General features: G+C 38.4%; 2 protein-coding genes across 2 annotated transcripts; one reads left to right on the top strand and one right to left on the bottom strand.

The window, feature by feature from the left end:
- Positions 1-123: 123 nt before the first annotated feature.
- pde1ca (phosphodiesterase 1C, calmodulin-dependent a) lies at positions 124-12,999 on the bottom strand. Its single transcript, XM_087789140.1, has 17 exons — positions 12,915-12,999; positions 10,154-10,204; positions 9,923-10,082; positions 7,673-7,786; positions 7,420-7,602; positions 6,823-6,889; positions 5,906-6,022; positions 5,654-5,794; positions 5,484-5,584; positions 4,261-4,386; positions 4,038-4,139; positions 3,846-3,966; positions 3,336-3,417; positions 2,822-2,942; positions 1,976-2,139; positions 1,687-1,893; positions 124-1,308 (listed from the first exon to the last, which is right to left on the bottom strand). The coding sequence occupies exons 1-17, from the start codon at positions 12,997-12,999 to the stop codon at positions 1,148-1,150; spliced, it is 2,103 nt and encodes a 700-aa protein (XP_087645266.1). The 3' UTR covers positions 124-1,147.
- Positions 13,000-14,056: 1,057 nt separating this feature from the next.
- LOC148082037 (uncharacterized) lies at positions 14,057-18,526 on the top strand. Its single transcript, XM_087789141.1, has 5 exons — positions 14,057-14,193; positions 15,927-16,035; positions 16,230-16,349; positions 16,413-16,491; positions 18,424-18,526. Exons 1-5 carry the CDS (start codon positions 14,096-14,098, stop codon positions 18,513-18,515), a joined length of 498 nt encoding a protein of 165 aa, XP_087645267.1. The 5' UTR covers positions 14,057-14,095; the 3' UTR covers positions 18,516-18,526.
- The last annotated feature ends 3,772 nt before the right edge of the window (positions 18,527-22,298 follow it).

Raw genomic sequence — 22,298 nt, 5'->3', positions numbered from 1 at the left:
GGACTTCAATGGATCAAATGTGAACAACTGCCTGACATTGTGTTTTTCCTCTGCAGGAGTTCGACTGATGAAGGCCGAGAAAAAGCAAGTTCACTTGGAGGATGAAGAGAGCGACGTGGAGGATTAAACCCTCTCATTATAGTTATTTATTTATTTCACAGAGAAAAAAAACAATGTTTTGTCAGTGGACGAACACTTAAATTGATCATTATTGTGCGGCTAATGCAGTTTTAAGCTAGCAAACTGTGTAGAAAATCAACGATTCCCACCCACAGTAATATTCCAACTTATTTCCAAATCGTTAAAATCACAATGTGTTGTTATTATTATTGGATTTTCAGTCTTTTACGTCGTAGATTTCGCGTAAGGACAGCTGAGATGCTTTTCTTTTAGACTGCTCTTTGCTGACATCTGTAGGACAATCACACAAACTACATTCATCAAGTGAAATACTGATAAATACGAAAATTATATTTAATGATCATTCACTGATACTCGCTAAGATTCTACATTATTTTACCCACAACAAAGTGGATTAAAACGTTTTTTGTCATTTTTCAAAAGCAGTTGATGTTCAGTTTTGTTTTGTTTGTATGGTGAAGAGTACATGTACACTTAAATGGTATTTTGATTGGTGAAAAAATAAAATGTCTAATTGTTTTATGTTATGAATCGGTTGAAAATGCAGTTATGACCCTGAGTTCTAGCTGATAGCATTAGCAAGAGAATAAAAACAAAAATAAGGTTTGAGTAAATAACAAAAAAAAAAAAATCAGAATAATCTCAAGTGATGTCATTTCTCCAAAGAAACATTTTCTGTATGTATATTTTTTTATTTAAGTCGACAAAATAAGTCACTTCTAATTAGGTCGTGGTCAAAATGTTAAAGTTAAATACAAACATTGAGAGCAACACTGATGGGAACATTTGATAGAAAATAGTCAATATTTATAGTCTTAAGAGGGGCTGACTCTATCCCAGCTTCCCGGGGAACCAGGCAGGGGGCACCCGTGATAGGCCGGGATTTCATTGCACGGGTCACACATATAGAAAGACAACCACTCACACACACAGACACACACACACTCATGCACACTTGAAGACACTTTACAATGAGGTGGAAAATAATTCCATCGAGGCTGCGATGCTATTTTCTCCGGCGCAAACAGAGACGCTGGAGTCGTCTGGCTCTCCCCCGCGGGTCAATAGGTCGTGTCTCGGTCACCTTGGAGCGAACAAATCTGTAGGAGCTGGTGCAGTAGCTGGGTCGCTTGTAGCAAAACGTGAGGATGTTATCCGCCTGGGAACCTGTGGAGAAAAGCAACTAACTATGAGGCTATTTTTGTTCACAGTATTACAAAACAAAATATTTTTAAGGGACTCGTTGTGTAAACAAAGCAGGCGTGATTACAGCTGGCTGGAGGAGGAGTGACTATTACGTTTTAGTGGGCTTCTCTCTCGTAACCCCTCTTTCGCCGAGATTTCAGACAGGGGAGAACTTTATAAAGTAATAAATTCAAAACATCATCATGATGAAGGACATCTTGGAGAGGAAGATTTCAAGTTGGTGAGTCAGGAGGTTTTTACTTTAGCTGCCATTTAACATGAAAACATTTTAATTGATTTGATGTTAAAAAGTGTAAGAAGAGACTAAAAATGTATAAATAATTAAATCCATTTCTGTACCGTCAGGATGATTCGCTGGGTTTTCAGCTCTGTCCTCCAGGCCTGACGAGGCTCCTGGGATTTTGTCACCTTCGTCTTTTGTGAGATCTTGTCCTGGTTGGTCTCGCAGCATCTCTTCTCCACTTCCTGTTTCCTTCTGTTTAATGCTGATTTTCGTACAATCTTTTCCTTCTTCGTTGCACTTTTTGGCTTCATAGTTGGCTTTATCTGTCAAGTGAGTGGACAAACAAACACACCCCGGCATTAACAAACCGGAGTTCTGGAAACAACAAAACTTATTTCCAAATACCTCTTCCTGCTTGTGTTTTCCACGTCTCTTTGTTTTGTTGTATCTCCTGGTTCCATGTTCCCCGAAAACTCTTGAAGTCCACAGTGGTGTGAGCACAGTTTCCCTCTGAGCCGAACGCCCTCAGATTAGAGTGTCTCACTTCGTTGCATGTAATACTGTTCGTACTGTAGGTGCAACACAAAAAACACAGTTAAAAATAACATACAGGTTTGTAGTGAGATGCTATTAATTCTTATTATAAAAGAAAAGTTACATCCAAGTGAAAATACTTGGAAGTTGGAACATAATAAAAAACATACAAAAAAAAGAAAATGTCATTCAAAACGATTAAAAAATATATATTTTATATTCCTCAATTGATTATAGTTAAATCTAAATAAATATTAAACATTAACATATTCAGCTTTATTTTTTCATTAAAAATACTGGAAAGATTTATTGAAGTTAATTTTAAACTGTAAGATATATTATAGTATGAGCAACAACAAGATACGAATTAAGATTATCTTATAAACCTTTTCATGATCTTCGGAAAATACAACATTCACAAATCTAAAGTTAAAAAATTATTTTAAAAATACGTACATAATTTAGGGTTTATCCCATTTCAACCAGTGAACTGCTTCTCTCTAGTGGCGACATGGCGCCATTGCAGCCTCTAAACCTTGTGTTATAGTTGTTCATTTGGAGATGAATGAATCTAAGAGTCAACTCAGACCCCTCAGTAAAGGGTTGAATTATTTAAAGAAAGGTTAGTTGTATGTTAGTTGTTAGTTGTTAGTTGTATCGTCACAACAAAGATCCATCTGGTGAGTATCCAGAACATTCAAATATGGAGAGTTTGACCTGGAGCGTCTGACACCGTCCATCCCTGAGACTGAAGTCATTTCCATCAGCGGTGAGACGATCAACTCGATCATTTCAGACAAGACAGAGAAGGTCGGCTCCACAATAAAGTCTATGAAGCCTGCACAAGAAAAAATAAATCACACTTAAACTTAATTTCCAAGACAATACCTCCTTTTAAAATGAAAAAAAAACAAGGTCAAATTAAGGTTGCCACAACTAGAATACCCTTGACATAGATCATGTAGCTTAAAACAATACTGAAAAATATAACAATGCTAGAGATGAATTTATCAAAAGATCTACGATGGAAAAGTACGAACACTAAATCTATGTTGAAACATGTCAGCATCTCCTCTGTACTTCCTACTGTACTTCTATTATGCTAGTAAATTCCAATTGTCTGTACCTTAGCACACCTTAACAGTACAACTATTTACCTGAAATAATAATAAATATAAATATAAATCATCCATCGATGAACATTAGAGTTTGTTTGGGGCGGGTCACGTACCAATCTGAGACTGAGCCACCATAGTAGATTTGCGGTCACATAGCGGAGAAAACGGGAGGCCGAGCTCTGCCTCTTTGTCTCCCTGAGGAGGGAAAACAAATATTTAAAAACAAGAGTTTTGGAGGGGAAAGATAAATTATATGACATTTTAATGTCTTTTTTTCTCCAATTTATTTATAATATTGTGTCGGTATTCCTACATGAGCATAAATGTTATACTTGGCTGCAATACACATTTTACTTCAATTTATTTATTTATGATTTGTAATATATTTACTATTACTATTATTTAATTGAAATAAAAACAATCAAATAAACCTTCTGTATATTTACATTTATCTCCATGTTATATCGTTTGAATCCAGTCTTCCTTTAAATTAGTAAAATGCAGGTTAATCTTAAAATATTTTTCGCTAAATTATGACTATTTTGACCTAGATGCTCTCGCCTTTGTGACTTCTTTTGACTTTTTTTCTGAACAAAAGACATATTTTAGTGTCATCATCAGACCTGTCTGAAGAACTCCTCCAGCAGAGACATGGTCCAGCGGTGATGGAGGTCCCAGGGTTTGGCCGGGTGGCTGATGTCGGCCGTGTGCAGCAGCAGAGACAAGGCTTTGGGTTTGTCGATCCTGCAGATACAAGTAACCTCAACGTGAACACGATTTAGACAAGGCTCTCGATAATCCAGCCGTGAACTCACGCCTCGGGCTGCTGCAGAAGACCCTTCATGGTCTTGATCTGCTGGAAGTGGCAGGACATGTCAGTGGCTAAAACCATCTCCACCACCAGAGTCCGCAGCTCTCTAGGAGACGGTTTGGAGGAAACATGATGTTGGTGTTCTACTCATATTTGTAATGATTTTACCACCTGCTGTTCCATTGATCTTGTCGCTATGAACGACAAAAGGGTCGACTGGCTCTCACCTCCAGTCGTCTTTGGACAGGTTGGCCAAGATGTTGTGTTCTCCTTCGTGCATGAGGCGATAGGCGGCGCTGATGTGGTGGTTTTCCAGGATGGCCCGGTCGTTGTACAACATGGCCGACTCGGACCTGCAGGTTCAAGACGATCTGTCAGTGGAGGATCACGTTTGAGACGATTTGAAGTTGAATTGACTGTATGTCTTGCTTGATGGTTGATAAGATAGTTGAAGGAGGAGGAAGCTGACTTTTCATGGAACAAGTTAGAAGTCAACAGTAAAATATAAGTGTATTGCTAAAAGAAACACTAATGGCTACAGTTTAAATATCAGATGTTGTGCTTACAAAAATAAAACTGCTACACAATTTTGCGAGTTTAAAAATTCTAAACCTAAAGACGGAATCTTTATGAGTAAGTCATTTTGAGAAGTAATTTAAAATAAAGGCTCAATGATCCTTAAAACTAAATGGAAGAAAATCATAGACTTATTTTCTATTTTCTTTTGGCACAAGTGGCTGGGATAGGCTTAATCCCATCTGCGAAACATTCGGGGGCTGGTGAAAGAAAATACATTTTTAAATTTGACTTGTGTGTCTCTAGCACAATGCGTCCGGTTTAGTTATATTTGACCATTACTTTACCAAATAAAGAGAAGCAAGAAAATAAAATTAAAGAGCTGGAATTCAGAGTTTTCTAAGAGAAATCAAGGCACTTGCCACCCAGCAGGGGGTTGTAGGCCATCCTTATATAGGGCCTAACCTCCCTCGAAACAGCAGTATAATGGGAGGCGGGCTTCTGGGCCACACGTGTAGAGGGCGTCACACTAATTCCTAGACCCGCGGTTATATAGATAACCTGGTGTTACTATCATATCTGTTGAGACTGCAGAAGTCGCAACAGTCAAAAGTCGTAACTGTTGTGTAGACCCATCAAGCAGACACCACTGCTGATGTGAGCTGTCATGAGTGTCGATGTGCAAACAACGACTCCACAAGTGACCCAGACCGCCAACAAACCAGCAAAATGTCTCTGCATCTGAACCTTGTTGGGAATCCCACTGCAGTGCATGGTTTAACCCTTAGAGGGCAGAGCACGAATGATGTAGAATATGAGCATGATCCTGAATGTTGAATTAAAACAACCCACGATTGAAACCATTTTTAAGAAGGTTAGTAAGAGGACACCCTGGACAGCTAGTCCACAAGGTTAATGTCATGTGCAGCAGAACCTGGTCTGTATGTGGAAGTTATTGGTGGTCCCGGTGTGTTCGTAGTCGTGGATGGCAGCGGCGAAGATGATGGCGAAGATCTCCAGCTCAGTGAGCCAGTTCTGGTGAGAGGAGAGAGTCAGTGGAGAGGATCAAACTCTGGCTACTCAGACACGCTTTAGCTCTCTCACCACCATCCCAGTCTTGAGCAGCAGGTAGTGGACCGTCTGTGTGACGTCGGCCGCGTGCATCAGGTTGTGGTACGGGTTGTTGTGCTTGCTGTAGCCCACCTCCAGGGACTCGACGAAGGCGAGGAGGGCCGGCACAGAGACCTGGAGTCAGAGGGAGATTGAATGCCTTTTGTACACTTCTTTAGTCCCTTCTTTGATATTTTTAAAGGATAAGCACTTTGGTCAGGAAGACGTTAAGCAATTTCTCTCTACCTTGAAATGATTGATCAGGTCGTATCTGGTGAGAAGCTCATAGAAGACAAACTTCAAAGCATGGTCTCTGCTGGCGTCGTTCAGGGCGAACACGTCGAAGGACCACATGTCCACGTCCTGAAAGAGAAGATATATGTAAGACCAGATCAAACATTTTTATTCGTATTAAATCAGATGAAATTACAAAAATCACTGTTTTCCTCATTTTTAAATGGTTCCTATGACTGTTAAGCAAGATTTGAGGTTATAATAAATTATACTTTTGGTTTAAAAACTTTTATTTAAAACTTTACATGGACCAGCATACACCTTAATACTGTTTATCTGACTTGGAATAGCTTTTATTATTTTCCAACTTAATAAATCAATTAATATTTTTTTTTTTATTAATTTAATGAAATCACACACAAAATCCAAAATACCTTAATTGTAAAACAATAATCTTAAGCCCTTATAAAAACAACACAAACAATTTTACAATTTTACAACATATGTTAAAGAAGCATCACATCATCAGCATAAAACATATATGCAACATTTTACAATTATTTCCCGACATTTAAAGTCTTGATTAAAACCTAAAGCCTTAGAATTAATTAGCATAGACTGTATTTGGTTGGTTGCTCAAAACTTTAGACAAGTTTTGAGCAGTTGTTATCCATGGTAGATATTCTCTCCCGGTCAACACCTGATGGAAGTGAACGAAAGTGTAAGAAAGCTGATCGATAGTTACACGACCCAATTAAAAACTACATTGCTTTTCCTGGATCCCAGGTTCTACTATTCCGCAGACCCTTCATTCCAGGATCCCTGAATAGAATAGCATTAATAGCATTATTTATATATATAACATCCACCAAAACACAGTGGCCTCTAATATTTACAATCATGGTTATAGAGTGTTTAAAATAATGTACCTTTAAGACAGCGATGACATTCTGGGGGTAAATAAGTCCGGCCAGGTTTGTGTTCCGTCTGTACATCCTGGCAGACAGAACACACAAACGTTTGAAAAAAGTATTCTAAAGATTTAAGAAATGTACCTGTGTCTAATAGACCAAATAACGTGAAGTAATATGCATGGATTATATCTTTACACGTTACCATAGCTGTCTTAATTTAAGAATTGTTTTTAATAAAGTCTTCAGTGTTAAGTTATGCTCCAGTGACTTTCACTTAAGCCTCCTGGTACTATGGAGGAACCACAGGTGATTAGAGGAAGACGTCCCCGAGGAAGCTTTGGTCAAGAGGGAACACGAGTTGAGACTCTGGCAATTTTTGTTATTTCTCAAAACACAAACGTATCTCCCTTCGACTCATCTCACACACACAGCGGCAACATGGCCGACATGTTCAACTCAAAAGCCAGGAGTATTTCATGTTTTTTCATTCATCTTATTTTTGATCATTTGTGAACATTTCATTGATTCTCTTCTCTACTGTCAAAACCATTCAAAATGTACCAAGTTGTACATAATAAACAAGCTCTGATTTTGAGGACGGCGAAGCCAGACCTCTCCACGAAGATGCCGGCCTGGACCACGTGAACGATGCTGCGAAAGTGTAGCTTGTCGTCGTTGTGCCGCAGCAGCCGACCTCTCTGGCGCGTGAACGTCGAGGCGAGCCAGTCTCGGACCTCTAAAGGAACCGTGTCCGACTGGATGTTGCTGAGCTCGTCCTCCACGTCCGTGAGGCGCCTGCACGGTAAGAAAACGTCACGAGTGAAACAGTCGGAAAACACCGTTGGTCAGAAGTGGCGTCAGTTGCCTGGCTTCTTCTATGTAGATAGATTCCAACACGGACGCTGCAAACTCCAGGTTCTTCTTCAGGTCTCCCACGGACGCTTCCCCTCTCTCCAGCTGTCGCACGAGACATCGCAACCTGACGACACACACCATTTATTTCAGGGGCCCTCAAACACCAATCTGGAATACAGTTGAAGTTGTGGTCTACAGTTGAGGGAGGGTCCAGGATTACGTTTGTTTACAGGGGAATCTGTGAATCCGCGGTCAGAAAGAGGGAAATAATGTCCAAAGCAGTAGATAATTGGCTCTGAAAGCCCCTTGTTACCGAGACACGTTTCCTTATTAATTCAACACATAATCTTACTCAGCATTATTTCATATTTATTGACAAGAATTCAATTGTTGTAGAATAAATTGCAGCAGAAAAAAGAAAATGCTGATGATGCTCAGCTAACAACAACTTAACAGTAATACCCTATGAAAGCGTTTTTAACTGCGAGAGGAAGAACTTGGGTTCAGTTCTATACTACTGGAAAAAACATGTTTGAAGAACCAACTATCAGCTCTAATCTATCAGCTCTCCTGGTCATCTGACCTTGGAACAGGAACAACGCACTGTAAACATGGTCCTGAGGGTTGTTGTCATTGTACACATTAATAACTTTATGTTGTGTTTACTTCTTTTGAGTTACACCACAAAGCACATTTATGAGAAACATCATAAATGTGCTTTATAATCCCTATTTGAGATGCAGTTTTTTATCTGAGGTTTGGTACATTGTTGAAAAACATATATATTAAAAATAAATCACTGCCTGGAGGTATATTTTATATTTAAAGATGAGATAATCAACACAATGGTCACAAAACATTTGGAAAAAACTCCTTGAATATTTAATTATCAAGAAAGTTTTTGTCAAAGCATTTATTTTTTATTTTTAAGTAAGTAAAAAGATTTAGTAATAAAATATAGCAGGTACTATTGCATTACATAGGCAAGCCTCTGACAATTTTATGGTAAAAGTTAAAAAATGTTGACTCTAAGTATATTTTCCAACAATCTAACTTTACTAAAGTACATTTTCATAGGAGTAAAAGCATTTTCACTTAGTAATATTCCATTTAGTCTGCACCATTTCAGTTGTCTTTTAGTATCAATTTATAACAAAACAGAATTGGAAGTTAGAATGAAAAAGCTCTTCGTTGTTTACTTAATAATGTAATAAATATAATAAATATTTTAGAAACAAGGCATAAAAGGATATAATATTACATTAATATATATTCCAATGTGGTGGTTGTTGGCCACATAAAATGACATAGCAGACTGTATCTTCCGTTTGAAACGGGCTATATTTCTTTTTAATCTCTTGTGCTCGCTTTTGCTGTTTCATCCGACTGTGAGCTCTGTTATCACCCTCTCATAATCATTAAATGTGTGCCTGGTGTTTGCACTGTGACGTCTTTGGCCTCTCGGTGTGTCTGTGCATGTTTGTGTTTCTACAAGTGCATATGTGCGGCGAGGTCATCGTCCCTGGAGACGCTCGTAAAAAGATGACATCAGAGGTTTGGAGCACACAAGAGGCGTCTTACAGACGGAGATGGGAGGATGAGGAGTTAACGCCAGACTTTCTAAAGCGCATATGATTTGATCTTGGACGTCTATTGTTCTCATCAGTAAATGTCTGTTTGTACAAAACTGTCTTTTCATTGAAATATTTACATTAGAAATTGTTGAGGTCTTTGCGTTTCCCGTGACAGACCCTTATAAGGTAAGAGGAGGCTGAACATGCATGTGTTTAAAACCCACTGAAAACCCTTTGTTTTTCTGGAGATTAAATCTTGTTTGACATAACCACACCCACTCTGCTGTGATGTGTCAAGCATTGGGGTTCAGCCCGTCCTCAATCCCAGTCTCCACCTCCAAGGAACTCGTTGTATAAAACGTGATAACATTTGACCGGAGGAGGAGTGAAGCCATTATTATGTCATAATGGACTCCGCTCTCGTAACCTCTCATTTGTCGACTAATGTGTTTCCCTTTTGGCTCAGCTCTTTCTTCTCTAGACCAGATCGATAGATCGTGTGACCACAGATACTTATTCAGTCAATGTCAGACTCTATTCGTGCTTCAACCTTCATCCCTACAGAACCGTGAAAGAACGTGATGCTCAACCGGACATCGTCACACTCAACACATAATTAATCTGATCATCTTTCATGTAGCAAATTAGCACATTCATGCGTTGCAAAAAATGTTACGCTGTACGACCTGGTGGCGGTCTTCTCCATGGCTTCGGACGAATCAACCATTGGCAGCTCGTCGGAAAGAATCTCCGTGGGGGTCCGTGGATCCTTCGGAATGCTTCTCTTTTCAGCGATGGACAGGCTGGGTGTGACGGAGGAGCCCAGGGCATTCTGGGACCTGGAGCCTTGGAATTGAATCGATATCGTGATTTTTCAACACAAATATGGGAACATCGTGTTTTTATGGTTGACGTACGTTCGCGTAGAGCGAGGGGATAGTGCTGCTTTTCTCCAGCCTTGTTCGCCACTGCAGAGAGAACAGACAAATGAACAGACAAATGGTTGTTTCAAGTGAAATGTTCGGCACAGCTTTTCTGGAAATCTTCTTCAAGCGGACGTTTCAGATAATAAACTGTTCATAAACCACTCGACTTCCACAAACTGCCTCATAGGTGAAGAGACCAGAAATATCACTGACTCCGAAGACTTCACACTGTGGGCACTGACATCTGGTCATCACAATTACTAAATATTCACTTGTACAATAGCTGTTGAAACAGTGTGGGATTTGTTAATGAAGCTCATTTAAACCAAGAGGAAGCGATAGCAGGAGGCAGACTGTGTTGAACATAATGTTCTGTCAAGGACAATGGATGGCTTTAATCTGCACCAGAAACAGAGAAGGTGGTTAAATATACTTTCACTGGATAACACGAGGATATAAATGTTAGACGACACTTTATAGTGACTTTTTATACATGAAAGAATTTGTGGATCTCATTCTCTTTCAGAATGTGCACAATTGACATGAGTTGCCTCTGCTTCATAAATGTCATAATATTAGAAATCGGAGACTATGTAAATCTGTGTGACGGGTCTGTTACTACCGCTATAATCTCTGCCATAATATCTGCAATAAAAATAATATCTTTAATATCACCGTGAAGTGAATTCAATTTTTCACTGTTCACTGCACCAAGTGGTAGTGAAGCTTTTATACATATCTAGGCATGTTAGTTTTTATTTTAGCAGAGAAGAGATTCATTTTGTGAGATTCATTTGATTTTGTTATCATGATTTTTAAATATCATTCCTCTACATTTGAATAATATCACTTGAGTAGGAAAATTGTATAACCAGGAGCAAATAAAAATACGCTGCAGCATTAACAAAAAAGAAACACTGTGTTTGCAAACAAATCTAAATGTCTCAGCTTCTGATTATCTGAAAAATAATAATTTATTTCAATTCCATATGACAATTTCCAAACAAGTTTTGAAGACATTGTCGTATATTTCTGCTTCAGAATTATTCAGATGCTCATCAGGATTGTGATCTACATACAGTTCATTCCTGTTAAATCCCTTCAGGTGAATTCACGTATTCTCTGTATTTTCAATTGAATTGAATATTGAAGTCAATGAGTCAGAACTGGCAGCTTCACCCGTTGACGTAACACATAACACATAACACATGTGACACATGTCAGACCAGAGGGCGGCTGAAAAAATAGAAAAAAAAAAAATCCAAAAAGTAGGTCAAAAAAGATCACCTCACCCACATTTTAATGTCTTAATGTTAAGACACGAACTTGGCAGAACAAAAATCATGCTAAATTTAACTTAAAGGTATCGTAGCAGCAGCAGCTGCAGCAGCACAAAAGGCCTCCTTCACTTGAGTGAACCAGTTAAGAGTCAGCAGCTTCCTGCTTATTAATCTTTGATTCTCTCCATTATTCTCCTCCTGTACGAGCTGCTCTTTTGTCTTGTCAAATATTATTATAATTATAACCAGCGTACGATAGTAACACACTCTTAGTGTGTCTGTTCCGAGACAGACTTCAGATATTAAAGAAATCAGCTGAAGCATAAGCTGATGAAGGGCCCTTCATTAGTGATAATGACTCCCAGAGCTCCTGTCACACACAGACACACACAGACACACACAGACACACACAGACACACACAGACACACACAGACACACACACACAGCAGAGCTATTATTTCCACCAGTCACAATGATGTCATGGTGGTTCTCCGCCTCCCTTGGTTCCCATAGAGACATCAGTCAGTCAACATATTTAACATTAAGGTCGTTAGAATCTTTTACATCCTCGACTGCGAAAGTGTTTCCTTCTTCACTTCCATGACAACTGAGACAAGGCAAGAGTTGAAGGTCTCTTTCGATAAACACAATTCTTTTCTGTGGATCGTGAGGGATTGTAGCCGCCGTCAGGTTCATGAGTGTTTATGAAACAGCATTGAACGAGAATCAAACGACATCTTAAGTCGCGGATATCGTGGAAGATAATCTTAGTACCGCTGATAAAAAAATGTCTTCCAGGATCGCTTGGAAAAGAAATTTGGAAACAAAAATTGCTTGTTAACGACAGTAAAATATCAAACCTAAAACTAGAATTGCGAGTAGAACGTTTGGAGATGGGACCTGAAAAAATAAAGAAGTTGACTTCTTTTCTCTTATTGTTGCCGTCATGACCTGAATCTACAAGCAACAGAGGGTGTCTTCTGGCTCAGCTCTTCTTCTACACATGCATCTTAATAGCTAATCACAAATAAAACCAGTTGAGAACTTTAAGTCAAGATTTTTTTTTTTATTCGCATTAATGAAATGGCAATTACATATTTATTTAAGTATTTTTAAAAATAACAAGATCTATAACTGAAAATCACATAAATAAGTATGAGATAAAACAAGTGACTCCATGTGGTCAGAAAAAGTGACACATGTGGCCCCTGAGCCACACTTTGGTGTTGCTTAAATAAAATATTTGACAAGCGCTTTACAAATAGTAATTACTTACTGACTAACAATAGAGTAAATCATTTTCTTTGTTGGTATCAGTGAAAAACAAGATGGCGAGCAGCTGCAAGTCAAATATAATAAACCCTAATGTAAAGAACACCATCTGCTCATTGTTACACTCAGCTCTTAACTAACCTCAGCTCACTCACACACACACATATATATATACACACATATACACATACAGTCTTACCAATGGTGAAGCTAAAGCCGTCGATGCTGAAAGTGGCGCTCCGACACTTTTTAATTCCTTGTTTCTTCACTGCAGGCTCAGTCATGGTGGCAGGTGATGCTGCCTCCTCCTCCGTCTCACGTAGACAACAGTTTTCCAGCTCAGATGAAACCTCAGATGCTTTCCTCCTCCACCCCTGAGTGGCCGTAACCCTGGTACTGCTTCAAGTCCCTCTGGAGACTCTGAGGAGTCGTGCTCAGGAGGAACACTGCCCTCCTTCCTCCTCCTCCACCTCCGCCTCCACCTCCTCCTCCTCCTCCTCCTCCTTCATCCTTCAAGGCCGCCAGGATGCAGATCAACTGACACTTCTGCTCTGTCAACATATGGAGTCATGACGCTGCCACACTTCAACCAGTCTGTGTCATCACAGACATTCGATACATTCAATACTGGTACTTATACACTTAGACACTTCCACTCCGAAACTGGTTCCTGAATGTGGTTTTTCATTACCATTTTATACAAATCTTGAATTTTTCAGCTTTGGTTAACTTCCCCTTAGAGCTGATTTCTTACAGAAAATAATAATAACAAATATTTTCCAGTGTGAAAAACACACTATGAGGTAAAACATTTATTTTGCTTGGAACGGAAAAGAAGATTTTTATTTTTAAGGTTCTTATGCATGTTTTGCTTTTTGTCAATTTTTTTTTAAACAGGGTAATTACCTCTGCTTAGGAGTGTTGAAGGTTGTGTTTTAACTGTATTAAAAAAAGACATTGTGAACAGCATAATATTTAATGAGTAAAAGTTTTTATTTGAAATGTTGCATTTTTATGATTGTTTGGGGTTTCATTGTTGACCTGTAGATCCTCACCGCCGCTGATATAGTAAAAAAAAACAACAGAAAAAACCACAAATAACTCATTTTCTTTAGACACAACAACACCTTAAGTAAAACTTGTTGGTGTAAGATTGCTTATTGTCTGACTGGTTCTTAACAAACCTTCTCCCTGCAGTTACAAGATAAGTCCACTGAGCGCCGCTGTAGATCACAACACTTCCTGTTTTGTCTAATTTAATTAAATCTGCCTCCTTTTAAGAGAAGCACATGATGGTCCTGTGATCATTATTTGACCTACTTCCATGTAGCACAAGTACTTTTTGATGGTGCAGTGAGAAGATTTTTCAACTTTATCGGCATGTTTTCACCACATTTGTTCTTCACACTTCTCCTGACCGCTGGTCTGTGTGACCTTTCTCTGGCTGGACCTCTTCATGCACAGTGCAAAGTCGAATGGTATGATTTGTTCTTGTTATTGTTGGATTGTTGCTGTGTTTAAATGATAAAAAAAATGTATATAAGAGGAACACGATCTTTTTGCTTCTTACTCTTAGGCGTTGGATATAGAAGTTTATTGTTTTTTTTTTAAAATATAATAATAATATAACTATTGTTATTGCATATTTAAAATACATATTCATAAATGATCATGTTATGTTTAACTCAAAAAGTTAATTTAGATACATGAAAGTATCCCTCGAATGTATCTAAGTACACTTTAAAATACAGATTATTACAATACAAATAACTTAATTAATATCCAAATGTTTTTTTCATTATTGCAGATTTAAAACTAATGTCAATGCAAAAACACATATACGAACAGTTGTGAGTTGGATGGATGAGTGAGAGAACTTAAAACCACAAACTGAAAATAAACAAACTTGTAATGATCCAAAATTGAATTACTGGAACACTGGTTTGTTTGTTTGATCATTTGATCTGTTAATTAGCGAGTTGCTCTTTTATATTTTGTGGATTATTACAGAATGAATAACTTTTTTGGGGTGTTTTTTCTCTATACTTGTATGTCACAGTGAGTCCTTCACCTAAAAAAAAAACATCGTCCTCTAGTCAAACATGTCCTTGATCGTCATTGGTGGATTTGTTTTACTTCTCCACGGCTTTTTTCAAGAGTCTCTTATCTTCCATACGATCACATCTCAATGTAAATGTGGGTTAATTTAAGGTTCAAGTCACGTAAGCGCCTTATTAGGACAAATAATCTATCATTCAATCGTTTTCTTCTACAAGCAAATAATCAGAGTGTTGACTCAACTGATCTAATGACTCTATTCAAACTTTCTTGACTCATCTGTACTCAGTGATATTATTATTATTATTGTTATTGTTGTTGTTATTACTATTATTATTATTTTTATTATTATTATTATTATTATTATTATTATTGTTATTGTTATTGTTATTACTATTATTATTATTATTATTATTATTATTGTTATTGTTATTACTATTATTATTATTATTATTATTATTATATTATTATTATTATTATTATTATTATTGTTATTTTGTTATAGACCACTTTCAGAACTTGCATTCAAAATCCAATAAAACTTGTAATAGTAAAATCTGTTTAAAACACGTCCATGTACTGTTTGTGGTCTTAATTATTTTTTTTTAGCACATTAACATGGATTTATAAATATGATTAATACAAAACTAATAATAACATAAACAAGCACAAAAAAACAAACAAAGTCCTTGTATTACAACACCATAGTTAATATCCAACTTTTGAAATTATAAAAACAATTAAAGGTCCAGAAAAAGTCATTTTCTTTATAGGTGTACACACAGATATGATGTTCATTATCTCAGTCTTAATGTGAAGACACCGACTTCATTGTTCATTATAATCTTTTTTATACTTTCTGTTTTTATTATTATCAGCTCATAACGTTGATTTTATTTGTTTGAATACACCTAGCAAAGGTCCAATATCTTCTCAAATCTAAAATCTTAAACTTTTCGAGCATTTGAACTTTTAACTTTTACTCTCATATTATTAATTAATAATGATCCAAAATAACGTCAAGTGAAAAAATATATTGTTTAAGCAAAAATGATAAAAATAGATTACAATAGCATTTAATCGGGATTAATTAAAATCAATCAACAGTAATTTATCTGATTTCAACTGTGACTGTGCACCATTTCTTCGACAGGTATTTTGGGATGCCGTGTCGAGAGGTTTCTGAATCTCTGGTCAGGCAGATAAAGGAATGGAGGTCCAGAGCGAGCTGCAGCACCGGAGGACAGCGGTGTCTTTACAAGGTGTGTGAACAACAGCACTGCACTTCAGGGTATCACCTGATGGGCCTCAATGTATCATCCTGCGAGCCTGAGGCCCAAGTGTCGTGAGTTTGAAACCAATGCCCTTAGGTCTTGGAAGAAAACATGATGATATAAGATAGTAAATAGTAACATTTAATCTCTAGACTCTAGACCAACATTTTTTGTCCTCTCAGCTGCTGTCGTCGTCGTCGCACTTCATCTCAGCCAAACACACGTCACCGGTCAACAGACACCAGGACCAGATCAACTTCCGGCTCGTCCCTTTCCACTTCTTCTCCTGCTGCCACGTGTCGGTGCGTCTCTAATATGATTGTTTAATATGATGTTTCAATGTCGACTCACACTTCTGTCTGCAGGCCATGTCGGTGTCCGAGTCCTGGTACACTGTCAGAGACGATGGCACCAACTACTGCAACCTCTTCAACCTGATGGAAGGTGAGCTTTGGGATCGTGCAAGTGCTTTATCAGCCGCTAGATGTCACTATAAAGCTTCAAAAAAAACAACCTGAAAGAGGAAGAGGCTTAGAGCACGTTTGTTAAATCAAAGCTCAAAGCTGCAGCAGAAGAGAATCCAGCTGATCTTGGATCTGGATCAGTGGCCCAAGTCTGGGAGGTATTTAAAGTCTGGTTGTGAGCAAAATAACACGAACACTTCTGAGTGGGTTTCAATGATCATTTTATGGAACGATTCCACGCAGGCACGACTATCTAAAGTTGAGTTTAAGGTTACATTACTTTTGGCGTGTTATAGGGACTTTTCGGTAAAAAAAAGAAGAAGCATTTATTCAATCTCTTTGTGTTAGTATTCAATGTTACAATGTCTTAAAACCTGTGGCGTAAGAGAGGTATAGCTTATATATATATATATATATATTTTTTTTAAATTGAGTTGTTTGTGCTTATATCAGGTCTGCTCTAGGGCCAAACAATAACAGAATATATAAATTAAAGCACAATAATAAATAATCACCTTTTTCAGTATTTAACTAGTTTATAATATTATCACTTGATAAAAACATATTATTACCATTTGCATTCTGTCAAAAATATATATTTTTTCTTCCACAATAAACCCCCCTTTTTTAATATTCAGACAATTTGTTTGAGCAACATTTTAACTCTTAAAAAGGTCAGGCAAATATAAAATCATCAGCAATCAAAATGTACCATTAAATTAAGAAAATATATTATTAATAGTTCAAATAGTATTTGAGCTGCTTTAATTTTGCGAAGAAACAAACCAAAATGGAATCTTTGTCGATCCTTGATGTGTTTTGATCCGTAATCTAAACCCCAGAACTGATCTATTGAGACGATCGTAAAAGTCATCACACCGAGGCGATTGATTCATGTCAATAAATACTCTCTGTCACCCTGGAATTGAATCATCTGACCGACACTTTGAACACTCCAGCACCTCTGTGGGCACTAACGCTGAAAGGAGAGAGTCATTTCATTCCATTGAGAGAAATTGAAGGCAATAAAAACCTCTGATATGAAGACTGGTGATGTCATCAGGAGCTCGGCGAGGGCTCACGGTGTTATCGCAGGAGACAATAAATTAAAGACTTTCCTTGACGTTATTTACCTGAAAGTAAAATCCAAAGAGGCACGAACCCTGATACTCGTCTACAAACATGATCATGTAAATATCTGGAGTTTAAATGAGTTTGCAGTTGTAACTCGTTCTTATAATATGAAGGGAAATGTTTCTAATTTAAACATGTAATTCTCAAGTTAATTGTTGATTTAATTTAAAGAGCAAGTGGTGTCCTGTGATGAACCGGTGACTCCGCCCCTCTCAATCCCTACAAGGGTATGAATGAAAGTCAACATCCATGAAACATCATTAAATGGTTCCATGATGTCACCAGTTCTTACAGAAACAGTTGTAACCAGCGATTTATTTTGGTTTTGGCTTGATCTAAAATACAACAACTTTGTATTGATATCATGTTTTCATAAAGTAGACCTTTGGGGACTTTTTAAACACTGGAAAAAGTTTCAAATGTACCTTCTTTTTTTGCACCATGGATGGATTAATTATTGGTGTTTTTGGACCGGGCTTTGAGAAATGGCCAAACTAAAATAGAACTACCAGATGTTTAAGGTTTAAGAAATAAATCTTGACATAAGGCTGAACAAAAATAATCTTTGGCTGGTTTCTACTAATATTTGATTGTTTACAGGTGGTTGTTTTTTTGGGGGGTAAACTTGACTAAAACAGGCTTCTATGACTTTGTGGAAAATACGATCCTTTATAGTGTTTATTATTATTTTGTTTAAACTGTGTCCCAGAACTGGTGAATTGACGGATCAAGATACTGGAAATTGTTTTAAATATGTATGTGTTTGGTCTTCGAACAGGAAGTGGTCTGACTGAAGCCAGAGGTTACAGAGAGGTCACCAGTGACTTCATGTGCACGCAGAGATCCACAGCCAACTGCTCCGTCTACTGAGAAGCTTCAGCGCCGAGCGTTTGTCTCCAACATGATTCATTTATACTCTCTGGGTGCGATTGTTTCTGTCTGGGCTGAGTTAAGGAAACCTCTTGTTTATAACCTCCTGTAACTTTAGTACATTTTGATTAAAACTTTCTTTGTTATCCTCCTGTTGAACTTCACTCTATAAACATTTGAAAATAGTCAACCAGATCAGAACCATGCTGGAGGTGAGAAGATCCCTGGAATCTTCAGCTCATTATCATAACGCCGTCCGTCTGGAAGAATCACGCTGTTTCCACCTGAAGCTTTTATGTGGTTGTTGCTTTTTTTTTCTCTCCCTGGTCTGGAAGCTTAATTTAGAGAAATAAAAACACAAGTGTGTAGTATATAGCAGCGGGTCGTGCTGCGGGGAGACTCAGACTCTGACGAGGGGCATCACTCTTTCTGACACCTAAACCAGTTTTCTCTTTAAAATGGCGGCGTGAGGAGGGTGGAGGGAGCGACGGAGGGAAGCTTAGCTGCCTGTGGATGGCGGGGCAGCTTTTATTAAGGGAGCAATATGCTCAGCTGGCCTTCACCATCCATCACTGAGACCCTCCCCCCCCTCACCCTCACCTTCTTCCCTCTCACACCCCGGCTGCAGCAGGGAGGACATCTTCTCTCCCAACGCCTGAGCAGCAGACACCTGTAACACCACCTGAACCTTCACCAAAAACATGGTTTATGGACAATAATGTCTTCAAGGCTCAAAACTAAAATGGCCGCCTATCATTGAACTTACACGACGTTATTTTAGTTTTCGTGATCATGATGTTTTTGCATTCCCTTGTTTTTCAGTGTGTTTGCGTTGTTTAATGTTGAAGTCTTTCTCCAAGACGCAGTAAGTCCCTCATCATGACCATGTTTTGAACTTATTACTTAATAAAGTTCTCCCCCGTAAGAAATCTGGGCGAACGAGAGGTTACGAGAGCAAAGTCTATTATGACGTAATAATGGCTTCACTCTTCCTCCAGCTAGCTGCAATCATGTCCTGCTTTGTTTATACAACAAGTCCCTTAGAGGTAGAGATTGATGACGCGCGGTGACAAACCTTGATGCTTGACCAATCACAGCAGCGCGGCAGAGGTTATGGCGAACAAGATTTGCGTATGACTAGTCTTTTCAGTGGGCGGGGCTTAAGCACATTTTCTAATGTAAACATTTCAATGAAAAGAGAGTTTTGTACAAACATACTGATGATACACAATAGAGTCCAACATCTATTTAAGACACACTCAACACTTTAGTCGCAATTTAAACATAACTGTAATTTGAAACAATGAAAGCTGGCAGTAAAGAAACAGTCTGGTTATAAATTTGAATATTTGTCAATCTCGTGTTTAAAAACCGACAAAACCTGATGACTTCAATAGACAGTTTCACTTTTTACGTCACTTTTGTCAAGTTTTAAAAGTGTCGGATTAGAAAGTCGATGTTCCGTCCGCTCCTCTCCTCCGTCACGCACACTCTTGACTTCCGACCTGGTGTGTCTGCGAGCTGGTTCCAACTGTCACTCACGTTCAGGATTACTCCTTTTTAAAAGAGTGGAACACGTTTTCCTTGGATCATGCACTTCCTCAACTAGCTTGCCCTTCGAACGGTGGGCCTGATGGAAGGGAGTCTCTGATAACTGACTCCGCTCATCAGACTCCAGACGGGACAGGGCAGCGGTGGGTCTGACTCCAAAATAGCCGGAGATTTCAGAGATCATTTTTAATTGACAGTTTTCTGTCTGTCTGACACGATTTAGCTGCCCTGTCTGTGCCTGCATGTGAATGCGCCGCAACTCCATTTTCCAATCCGACCCGAGCGGAGCGCCCCGCTTTACATGCGACGTGCATTGCTGCACATGTCAATATGTTCTGAGTAACATGCTTTGCTGTAGAAGCATCGGTCGGTGCTTGTTTTCCTCTGTTTGTTACTGATTTTGCTGAGGACGTTAAAAAAGAAAAAAACACACACTGATCCACACAAAGTCTGGTTCTGTCTCGCAATCTCTCTGCCTCACTCTCTCTTCCTCTCTGTCGCTCTGTAGTTCAAAGGCTGCCAAATCCTTCCCGAACCAATTAGAGGGAGTGTTGGGGCCTCGGGGGGCCCCGGCAGTGACAGTGGAGTGGCAAGGGTCTGAGGAGGCAATCCCAGTGTGCGCTGTTGAACAATATCAGAGCGGCACAACAATAGCACACCATAAATCAGCAGCGGAGCAGGGAATGGAAATTGACTTGTTGGATATGAAGGAAGTGGAAGATACACACACATCTGAGGTGGACAACCAGAGATCGCAATCCGTCCCCCAAGATCTGGATTAAGATTAACACGGAGATCAGGAGTTGATAGTCACGGAGCGAGCGTTTACTTGAGTGAGACGCTGAAGTTTGGACAAAAATCCTTCGTAATTAGATACATTATGTAATGATTTCAGTTTCTATTTGTATCCATCATTAAGGCAGGGGGACACCCTGGAAAGTCGATTAAATGTAGACACAAGTACATGATTGTATGAGCTTAAATATGACCTCTGCCAAGCAGTTTATATAGTATTTTAAGTTTGTAATTATTTTCATACTGAATATTATTGCTTTAAATGCATTTTTATATCAAACTGAAACATTTTTTTAGCATTTGAAATATATTGACAGCATTTCACACCGGAGAAGGAGAGAGAGCTTGCTCTGCTCATTAACCCTTGTGTTATCTTGAATGTGCAAAATCAAATGTGTTTGTGGTATCCCTTGTGTCGTCTCTGGGTCAAGGTGAACGACCTCCACCACTGCATATGCATTTATGGAAGCCAGGGATGTCGTTCACCTTGACCAAGAGACGAAACAATGGATACCACGAACACTTTTGTTTTCGGGACCCTGAAGTAAAACACAAGGCTTAATGCATCGCTGAGACAGACAATCTTCAATCTTTAAAATATTGTTGAATCCAGATGGTCAACAGAAACATTGCTTAATTGTAATAATCTGTTCAACATGAATATAAAATGATCTCCGTCATCCTGCAAAGAAACAGATCTAATATATTTTAGTCGTTGACGCTCATTGAACCTCTGTGCAGGATGTGATCATAGTCATGGGATGTTCAGTTGAGATCAAGGTTCATTGTCCTGACGTAAAATAAAACAAAACATGGAGATTACCAGTAATAAACTACTTATTCATTTGTATAAACAGCACCTTTGCAAGTTAATGAACACTTAATAGGATCTTGTTCGGCATGACTATGTAATTATATTGTTATCATCATTATGTTATATATTATTGTTATTTTATTTCACTACTTGTTTGATCTAATATGTACTTATTAGTTTCCTGTTTCTGCTGTGAACTTTAATATTATCTTATATTCTACCATGGAACTTAGTTCACCATAAACATGGATGTAATACTGCTTATTAACAGTGTACAAGGAAATAATTAGTACATCAAGGGTTAATATTTGCATTAGAAATGTAAAATACTCTTCTTGTGTAATAGTTCTTGAGCTGATTGAGGTCATTTTGAAAACACATTTTGTGACTTCGGGCTTCAGGTCCGAGTCAAATTGTTGTGTTGGAGATAATGATATTTCCCCTCATTAGGATGTTCCATACTTCCCTGTCCTCACCGGCTCAACGCATCCAATCATTCTTTCATTTATCCGCCGTGTTTGAATCCGCCCTCGCTGTGTGGGGTTAAAGCTCTAATAACATACCTGCCGCGCTGTCCGTGTGTCTTACGCTTACTCTTATTTCATTTGCTGTGGTCAGTGAGG

The sequence above is a fragment of the Callionymus lyra genome, chromosome 4, assembly GCF_982586985.1.
Source record: "Callionymus lyra chromosome 4, fCalLyr1.hap1.1, whole genome shotgun sequence".
Classification (NCBI taxonomy): domain Eukaryota; kingdom Metazoa; phylum Chordata; class Actinopteri; order Syngnathiformes; family Callionymidae; genus Callionymus; species Callionymus lyra.
Note: the sequence above shows the minus strand (reverse complement) of the source record. Positions and strands in the feature narration are given on the sequence as shown.